This window comes from Mastomys coucha, unplaced genomic scaffold (assembly GCF_008632895.1).
Source record: "Mastomys coucha isolate ucsf_1 unplaced genomic scaffold, UCSF_Mcou_1 pScaffold23, whole genome shotgun sequence".
In the NCBI taxonomy this organism is placed as follows: Eukaryota; Metazoa; Chordata; class Mammalia; order Rodentia; family Muridae; genus Mastomys; species Mastomys coucha.
The window spans coordinates 70,854,532-70,865,281 of NW_022196906.1; the positions used below are offsets into that span (position 1 = coordinate 70,854,532).

Sequence of the window (10,750 nt, forward strand, 5' to 3'; positions counted from 1 at the left end):
TTATCCCGTGTCCACCTGGCCAGAATCCCTCGTCCCGCGGAACAAGGGGCCCCCGCGAGAAACCCCGGCCGTGGTACCTCACATTTTCATTTTTTTCATATCTAACTTAACAGTTCTACAAGATAATCACAATATAACTAACTCTATGCTATGAAAATGTTTACTTACAATCTACTAACAGTATCATTCTAAAACTTGTCCTTAGTTATAACTACTGAATGTTTTGAAACACACATTATTGTAGCATGTAAACATTTTTCAAATAACAGCTCACCATGAATCACTATAATTCAGATCCTTTAATAAAAATAGGGACCATGTTGGCTTGTAAGCCTGGGCATGCACACTGAAATATATGTAAAGGAAGGCTGTCCTTATGTAGGTCCTCATAACAGTCATGAAATATTTTCTAATAAGCTTTACATCTACTCAAATATCAATCAGTTTTATAATACATATCAGCTATAACTAACTATATATGTATGTATATATATATATATATATATATATATATATATATATGATTATATTATGCAATACTACTAAAATGTCTGTTTTATTCTAGACATTAGCCACTAAGCTGCTTTACTCAGTTTTATGTCCACATGCACCAGGGCTTAAGGTATGTCTAAGTATATTAACTAAATCATAACTATTTTATGAATAAACATATGATTTTAATGTTCAAACATTTTTGAGAAATGCTTATGTGATGTATTTGATGAGAGTATGTTAAGTTTTGGGTACTATTCTGGAATCTTTGTAGCTATCAGAATTGCCCAAAATTGTCCAAACTTAAAAATGCAGGTGTGTGTGTACTGGGGAGTGATGCCAAGGAAAGAGAAAGAGGTTATTGTTTTGTTGTTGTTGTTTTGTTGTTGTTGTTGCTTTGTCTTTGTTTTTCCATGCAGTATGATCAAAGGGTTTGTGGAGAGTGCTGGGACTGAACTCGATCGAATGTTGAGATCACAGTTGTCCTGATCTTTTTCTCTGTAAGAGAACTGTAGGCAGTTTGTTAAGGGCTCTCTGGCACTGTAGCCCTCAAGTAGTCCATAATGAAATGCACTTGAGAGACCATTTAGGCCTCCACCTTCAGGCTGTTGGATGGAAGGGTTCTGTTTCCTGGATTGTCCATCGTTCATATTGTGATTTTCAATGGATTTTTGTTCTGGGAAAATGACCTTTGCACGTGAAATGCTTTTGACCTCTCTGAGTTTGTATGTCCATGTTACCTGATGCTATTTTGTGAAAATGGAATGAGAATGGTCATTAAGAGTTTACTGTCTTGAAAAAAAATTGAGTCATTTATTTGAATAAACGTTTCAAATGATTGCAACTCAGTCTGATTGCAACCTAAATCAAGGGAGGAAGACACTAATTAGTGAACTAAAATCATTTTCACTCCCTATTGGACTGATTTCCTCCCATGCCTATAACTATTTACTACTTTCTCTGTCCTTTTTTTTCCCCTGGATTTTGAAATGTGATAGTTCATAGTTTTTCTCCCTATTGCTAAAAGAAAGAAAGGAAAGAACATGAACTGTGTAAAGAACTTGTAAGAAGAAGGAAGGAAGGGAGATCGGCCAGAGAGGGTGGGCGTCACTTGTGCGGAATAGTTTATCAACTTGACAACTTGTGGATTCTTCAATTAAACTGTAAGATTTTTTTCTAGCAAATGTTGTGCTTCAAGATTTTTTTATATGGTGTCACACTCAAAGCCACCAAGTCTTTAGGATTATAATTCAAAATTCCACTGGAGTATAGCTTATAATTCTCAGAACCACTGTGTTAGCTTGAAAATTGGTCACCTCCCATAAGTTTAAACATGTGACCTCTCACAGTTTTTTTTTTTTACATTCTCTTCTAATTCCCAGAACTGATGTTTTCTTTTTGAAAAGTCAGTTCTGCATTTATCTGTTAAGTACACAACAGCTCCTCACAGCAAAGCATTAAATCTAATCTCTTTGAAAGACCAGTTCAGCTTCCTTGCTTCATAGCATCTGGTTTCTTCCTCACATGATCTTGTGATATTTCTGCATCTTATAATCCAGCACAACAAAGGATTTATTGTTCCTCAAATGTTTGCTGCTTCATTTTATTACCTCTGAGCCCAGTTTACCTTCCTTCTGCTGAGTCTATGAAGTGTTTGAAGTCACAATTATTTCCTCTGCTATCCTGTCAAATACTCTATGTTCTTGTTCAGATGAGTCCATGACTCTTATGTAGGGAAACTTGGCATTTTTCACCTTAATAGGGATTAAGATAATCTGAAGTAGGGTACTTAACATTAGAATTCAACTAGAATAATCAACAAGAAAGGTATCTAGGAAATCGCAGGTATCTGAGAATTTAAAACCTTCACAATGAACTGTACATTAGAGTGATGGAAAGGAAGAGAAGAACAGTTTGAAAGGACTAAACTCTTATAAACAGCACACTAGAATCTGTGGTTGTAGCTAAGATAGTGCTGGGGGGGGAGTCAGAATATTGAATGTTGGTATGAAAAAAAAGAAAACTGCAAATCAGTGATCACCAAATATTTGTTTATATCCACAGGCAAATGCTACTCTCATCTCTTTTTTCAGAAGCTGTTCTTTCTAATGAACAGTCATGACTGACTGCAGAGATGGACATCTGCTTAAGACATTGAGAAAAAGTGACAGATATGTGATCATCCCTAAAGAGGGCATTTACACCCCTCTCCCTAAGGCTGAGGGAACATTTGGAAGAGAGTGGAAAATCAGTGTATAAACCAGAGATGTGAAGAAGGGGGCTATGAAATGTTGCCTTTGGAGAATAGCCCCTGCATATATGATCTCATAAGAGTGCTGATTGTCTACAATGAGCCTACATAACACTGAACTTGTCAACAGTCAATCATGGATGGGCATGTGTTCAGGGGTTACCACCCCCTGCTGAACTATTGGCTAATGATGGATTATGGGGGCAGTGCTGTCATGGTCTTCAGTTGTGGCTCCATGTTGAAGACAGGCTCCAATAAATGGTTCCAAGTCCATGGTTACACAAATGACCCTGGCTAAACTCAGTGTGGGGAGAAAAAGTAAAGAAAAAGAAAAGAAAGTGAATGGAAGAAAGAAACTCACAGAGAACATTAATAGGATGGAAAAGAATTAATTAGATACTTTGGAGGTTACAGTAATCAGAATATACTCATGCTGAATAGTTTCTGTCAACCTGTCACAAGCTAGAGAGTCTTCTGGGAAGAGAGAGTCTCAACTGAGAAAATGTCTATAGGGAAATTTGTATGACGCTGTAGCACAACCAATTTAAGCTTATTCCTGACTAGCTTACAAGTAAATGAGACCTAGACTGTGGCTATTTTATTTGGCTTTGACAATTACTGGGGGGTAACCCCTAATCTATTCTTCTAACTACTGGGTACCTCCCCAGGAGTGTACTCCAGATATTTGATGTTTCTCCTGTCCATGTGCTCATGGTTCCTCTCCCCTCGTGGTGGCTTCCTCCTCTCTCTCATTCTTCCTCCTCCCTTCTCTTTCTCTCCCACCACAAGTCTATTCTAAACCCACCTTCCTCTAGTCCTCCAGTAATTAGCTGTAGCCAATTTTATTGAACCAATAGTATTAAGCCAAGGAACAAGGTTCTCATAACAAAAGCTTGTAAACTTGAGAAGTAGGTATAGAATTCGGCATTACAGTATATAGCAACAGACCAAACCTCAACAGGACATTTTCTTCAATAATGTTTGATGGGGGAAGGTCCAGTCTACTGTGTGTTACTGTCCCTGAGCAGATAATCCTGAGGTTGTCCAAGAGAGCAGGTTGAGATAGCAGTGGGAAGCAAGCCAGTAAGTCTAATTCCTCCATGGACTCTCTTTTGTTTTCTGCCTTTATGTTCCTCCTTTGAGCTTTATTTGGTGATAGAATCTAAAGTATAAGCCAAGTAAACTCTTTCCTTCCCAAATTGGTTTTGGTTATTGTATTTATGCACAGTAGCAGAAAGCAAACTAGGAGATAAATTGTTTCCAGAGATTAGGATGTTGTTGTGATGGATCTAATCATGTGTTTGGGGGATTATTATAAAAGTCTTTGTAATTTGGGAGTAGAAAAGCCACTGAGAGCTCAGAGTTTAGTAACCTGTTCTGTGAGAGCTCGCCAGACACGACTGAGAACAATACAGACAATGAAGTGGCTTGTCAAGTTTCAGACAGAAGTTTATGATTCGTCAAAGATTCCATTGGATCCTTTTTGTGTTATAATTTGAGTTAAGAATCTATGGTTTTGTTAAGCTAGAGTTGACAAATCAATTGCAATTAACAAGAGAGCATCACTAACAAAGTAGACACTTTGCTTTCCTAGGACACCAGATGCTGGTTTCTGGGGCTGGAAAATCAGCTGTTATTAACAGGAGACCAGCATCACTCAGGTGAAATCTTCTGAGATGTATTTCTTCAGGGCCAGCGCACAGAAGCTGTAGTTCAGGGGAGCAAAGGCTATACCTCATGCTAGCAGCTGAGCTTGGGAATGTGTAAGAGACTACCATATATTTGTCTTGTTTTTTTTTTTGTTTGTTTGTTTGTTTTGTATTTGTTTTGAAGGCATGAAGCAGTCATGGAGAGCAGCAGAGGCTTGATACCATGTGACTAGGAGAGTCTTGTCGTGAATCCAGGAGGCCATTTGTCAAGTTTTCAGCTTTAGTTGAAGAAGGCTCTGAGGATTGAAGGGCTCATGGAGAGAAGCTGAGGTTTGACACCAAGTATCAGGGTCCAAATCCCTACAGAGAAGCCAGGGATCTATTGGTGGATATTTTGCCTCAGTTACAGCAGATATCCCGGCATATTAGAGATGCTATAATAGGATCACAAGATGTCCACCAAAAGATAGCAGTACTCTTGCAACTAGGCTACAAGGTGAGCTGTATGTTCTAAAGATGGCAAAGGCAGAGATGAAGGGCCTCTCAAGCTCTGTGGAAACCAGAAGATTATGAATAAGTTCCAGACTCAGGCAGTGAGTTACTTACATTGTTGAAATTTGGTTTTACTTTGAGCTAACTACAACTGTGCCCTGCTTTTTCACTCTTGGAAAAAAGTTGTCAAAAACAAATTTATTCAATGTAAAAAAGAATGATGCTATCAAGGCTCTTTATAAGATGACCTAAACTGAGTGAAAAGGAAATATTTTTCTTATTTTTGTATTACTATGTTATATTGTTATAATTATAAAATATTTTATTTACTCATTGATATTTTGGTACATGTTGACAATATATTCTGATCATATCCTACTGGGGACAGCATACAATGACAGGGACTGCCTGCAGTAGGCCAGGATGGAGACAGCTTAGAAGCCCATGGCAGCTCCTTGTAGAAAAGGATGGTGTCTGGGACCCTGAGAAGCAGGAGACACATCCCTCCAGGGGACCCATCATCTGAAATAAGGGACTGCCTGCAGTAGGCCAGGATGGAGACATCTCAGTAGCCCATGGCAGCTCTTTGTTAAAAAAAAAAATCCAACAACAACAAAAAACAGTTGTTCTCATTTCTTCTAATCTTAGCCCTGGACAACGACTGTATAGATTTCATTTGTGCATGACTTTTTCAGTTGGCCTTGGTGTACATAACTATTCTATTATCTAACTTTCTTACTTCTTTCTCTTCCTGCTCTGGTGAATTCTGTGAAACTAGATGTTCTTTGATGTAATGATTCTTAAACAATTAAAAAATTGAGGCAGGGGGCACAGCACAGTCCTAATGGCCCAGGTGCATGCTGTGTTCTCATCTTGAAAACAATGTAATAACTGCACAATGGTAGTTTCAGATTAATGCTTGACTTGCAAAAGAAAGTTTAAAAAATTATTAGAAAATGAAATAGAGCCAACATTGGGACCCCGAGAAAGGAAAAAAAAAAAAAAACTATTGAAGTTATGAAATAAGTTGCATAACCTTTGAGGGTGGCTCCTGGATAAGCAAGTATAGAATATGTAAAACCTTTTGTTAGTAAAACTAAGTCAAAACACTGGGGCTCTTAGGAGAGTCATTGTATGCAATGTGTAGCAGCAGAAAGCTAGTGGAACTATTAAGGGCTAACTTGATTCTTTCTGGCTACTGTCTGGCAGCTTTGCCTGTGTCATTTATTATTAGAGCTTCACAGGAAAATGCTGGTAGCTAGTCTGAGCTCTGAAGTATAATAAGTTAAAGTTTAAATAATGATAAGTTTGCAATTATTATTATTGTTTTGGCTATAGGACTGGGAATAGGGAAGCTTGAAACTTTGGGGGAACAATTGTAATTCTTGATTCTTTGTGGGATGTGGTTATTCTTTTGTATTTGATTTGGCAATGATTATACAATGTCTTTTTTTAAATCTGCTTTTGGAGTATCAATAAAAGACTGGGTCAAGAAAAAGGCAAGAGAGCATGTAGAGAATGAATGCAGAGAGTGAGTAGTGAGCATGTTGAGAGTGAGTAAGGAGTATGTGAGGTGAATGTGGAGAGCGAATGAAGAGTGTGAGAAAGAGAGCATGAGAAGAGAATGTGAAGAGTGAGTGAAGAGAGAATGTGAGGTGTGTATGGAGAGTGTGTGTGTGAGTGAAAGGAGAGTGCATGTGATGTGTGTGAAGAGTGTGTGTGAGAGTGAAAGGGGGACTTACAGAGGTGTATATGAGTGTGAGATTTCAAGAAAAGAAACGTGCATAGGAGAGAAGCAAAGTGCACAGAATGAAGAGTTTGTGCAGCCTCAAGCTGTGAGCGAATGAGCAAGCAAGAAAGAGAGCCAAGAATGAGATAGAAGAGAGAGAAACTTTAAGCCTTGAAAAATTGCCTGTCAGCTTGTACCCAAAAAAGTAGTCTGTATATTTATTATGCGCCTTCCAGATGTCCCTGCTTCCAGGTGAGAACTCCGATCCTGCGTCGAGGCTGGACTCCGGGAATATCCACCCCTTTTAAGTTTCTCTAACTTCCCCTAAGACTTGTCAAAGTCTTATTCCAGACTCCATACACTCTTTCATATTTGGATTATTAACAGCTCAGGGAGTCAATGTAATGCTATGTGGAAAATGGGTATGGAAGCATCCACTGGGAACTGGACAAACTACCAACACCGATATTTCCAAACAGAGGTGATTCTTTCTCTGGTAGTAACTACCAAATGCCAATAGGTCCTGTGCTAGGGGTGGGGCTTCGTGAGCTTCTCTCCTATCCATGCTGGGATGTTGAATGGCTTTGTCTTGAATGGGTCTTGAGGAGGTGCCTATAGCTGGTGTGGATTGACTCGAGTATCAGCTCAATCTTGTCCAGAAGACAGCATTTAACACCTCTCCCTTCAACCCTCCTGCACTTACATTCTTTCTCCTCTCTCTACCTCAGTGTTCCCTGAACCTTGATGTACGGAGGGGTTTGTAACGGCCAATTCATCCACAGATGAGCATTTGTTGCCATTTTCGTTGAGTAAAAGGAAGTTGAAAATGAAAGCCATTTTATGAGAAAGCACATGCGTGCACACATGTACACACACATACACGAGTGCGTGTGCAAGCCCACATGCATGCATAAGAACAAACTAGCAATACATGAATGAAAAAGCAGATATAAGTAAACCTCTAAAGACATTTAAAAAGATGATCAGAAAATGTTAACAGCAGCATATTACAGAGATCTACAGAGACAGAAGTCATAAAGAGTCACATAGGAACTCAGCAATCAAACAAGCTCTAATATCAATGCATCAAATGGGAAATAAATTACAAAAACTGACTCGAGACACAGACACTAGGCCAATTCTATGACATTAGTCATACAAGTTTTTTTTCATGATCTTATTTATTTATTTATTTTAGATATTTTCTTTATTTACATGTAAATTTCTCCATTCCCAGTTTCCCCTCCAAAAAATAAAGAAACAAACAAAAACAACAAAAACAAACCCCTGTTGCCTCCCACTTCCCCATGCCTGCCACCCCGCCCTCTCCCACTTTCTGGCCCTGGCATTCCCCTACACTGGGGCACAGAACTTTCACAGGGCCAAGGTCCTCTCCTCCTATTGATGATTGAATTTGCAATCCTCTACTATACACATGCTGCCTGAACAATCAGACCCCTCAATGTGCAGTCTTTGGTTGGTGGTTGAGACTCTGGGAGCTCTGAGGGTACTAGTTAGCTCATATTGTTGTTCTAGACATACAAGTTTACATTTATATGTATATATATATCCCATGATGAATTGTGCAGATATAATACAATTTAAACCAGTAAGGGAAGCAAGAGAGAGTATCAATTCTTTCTATACTGTTCTGAAGTATAGAGAAGAATGTACATTCCATTTATTTTTAACAGCCAGCATTAGACAGATAACAGAATCAGTAATATAAAAATATGCCACTATCCTGCTTGAGCTCAGATATATCACTAAAATATTAGTAATTTAAATACAGTAAATGTACAACAAATGAACACACATTGGCTGAGGAGAGTCTAGGTTTGAAATAAAGAGTTGGATCGACAAATATTACCTGTCTTATTGGTGCACTTTTTTCCAAAAAGTTTGTTCACTGTACAATGGAGGTCATCCGTACAAAGACACTCTTTAAATCGGAAATTTTTTTCCACCAAAGACTGGATACTCAGGTTACAATGCAATGAATTATTTATCTTGCAGGCATCACCTGGATTTTATAATCACATATAACACTGATGATATTAGTCTGTATATAAATTTTCATTTCTTCTTCCTAAAGAAGCACCCAAGAAATCTTCCACCCAAGAAATCAATGAGTTTAGTGAGATTATCTTGTTTTGCTAAAGGTTCTTCATAAAAGTAACCACCCCTCCCAGATTTTTAACAATAAATGAAAATACTATTGGCTATGGGATGCATTTTAACACGCAAATATTAAATTTATTATGGGAACAACACTCAAAGTACCAGGCCCCTTGGTCCTTAATTTACTCAGACATCTCCAAAGAAGTCCTATTTTTGTCCTACAAACACTGAGTCTATCAGAATGCATTAGGATCTGTTGACTATACATAGATTATGAACTTTAGTCTTAGTTTACTATTGAGAGTTTTAATAGGAGAACACCTGGATCCAGGGAGTGGAGAAGTTGCTAATGTAACTACTAAGAATTCCTCCAATGCTTAGGACTTACAAATATCAAGCAGGAAAAATAGCTACAGATATCAAGCAGAAAGTATCAGAAGCTTGGCCATACCCCCTAGGGTCAGCTCATGAATTTCCTCCCCAAAGCTTCCCAAGAGGGATATAATTTGCCAACTTATATAGCAGGGCAATGCCCTACTAGGAGCAATATACCCACCCCAGATTCATTTTTCTTCTTTTAAATCTTTAAACATTTTAATTAAAATATAATAGTGTCATTTTCCTCTTTTCTTTCCTTCCTCAAACTACACTCATATTCCCTCCCTCCTACTCTTTCAGTGCCCCTTCCCAAATTAATAGTCTCTTCTTCCCCAATTATTGTTAAATATATCCACATCTATATCTATATATCTATATCATATCTCTATCTAATCATTGTTACATATATGTATATGTATATGTTTTCACAGATATATAAATACAACCTGCTGAGTCTTTGTTGTTGTGTGTGAATATGCTATCAGGGCTCATACTTGGTCAACCGACTAGGTCCCTCATCCCTAGGAGATGCTAACTCTTCCTCTCTCAGTAGCCATCAGTTAGTTGCCTGTAGTTCCTTGTCCGGGGATATGATACCCAAAATTCCCCCTTCCTCATTAACATGTCTATTAGCCATTGTTCAGATACTGTTTATACAACGATTTCTATGAGAGACTATTTCATAGTGTGATTTTGGCAAGATATTCATAAAGGTGCAATAACCAGTAGCTTTCTAATCCTGTCGAGTGAAAGAAACCAAGCCTGATACTAGAAACCTAGCCCATATTCCTAACTACTGAGGCCATGGATCTTAGAAGAAAATCAGTGCCATGACTTTGATAGATCTACTACATTCTTTTTTTTTCTTTTTTTTTTATTATATATTTTCTTTATTTACATGTCATATGATTTCTCCTTTCCCAGTTTCCCTTCCAAAAAACAAATAAGCAAACAAAAACAAGAACCAACCCCTGTTGCCTCCCTCATTCCCATGCTTGCCACCCCACCCTCTCCCACTTATTGGCTCTGGCATTCCCCTACACTGGGGCACAGAACCTTCACAGGGCCGAGGTCCTCTCCTCCTATTGATGATCGACTTTGCAATCCTCTACTATACACGTACTGCCAGAACAATCAGTCCCACCACGTATAGTCCTTGGTTGGTGGTTGAGTGTCTGGGAGCTCTGAGGGAGCTAGTTAGTTCATATTGTTGTTCATCCTAAGGGGCTGCAAACCCTTCAGCTCCTTTGGTCCTTCCTCTAAGTCCTTCATTGGGGACCCTGTACTCAGTTCAAGGGATAGCTGTGAGCCTCTATGTCTGTGTTAGTCAGGTACTGTCAGAGCCTCTCAGGAGATAGCTATATTAGGCTGGCTTGTCCTTCCTTCAGTCTCTGCTCCATAGTTAGGCTCTGCAACTTCTTCTGTGTGTATTTTTCCCCCTTTTAAGAAGGACGAAATGTCCACATTTTGGTCTTCCTTCTTGAGTTTCTTGTGGTTTGTGGGTTGTTCTTCCTATATTCCGAACTTATGGGCTAATAACCACTTATCAGAGAGTACATACCATGTGTGCTCTTTTGTGATTGGGTTACTTCACTCAGGATGATATTCTCCAGATCCATCCATTTCCCTAAGAATTTC

General features: G+C 38.6%; 1 protein-coding gene across 1 annotated transcript in view; it reads right to left on the minus strand.

Moving 5' to 3' along the window:
* Gfral (GDNF family receptor alpha like) overlaps positions 1-10,750 on the minus strand; it is a 59,739-nt gene that overhangs the window by 40,054 nt on the left and 8,935 nt on the right. Inside the window, exon 3 of the mRNA XM_031343950.1 lies at positions 8,484-8,636. Within this exon, the coding sequence (XP_031199810.1) occupies positions 8,484-8,636 (153 nt within the window). The remainder of the gene's footprint in view (positions 1-8,483; positions 8,637-10,750) is intronic.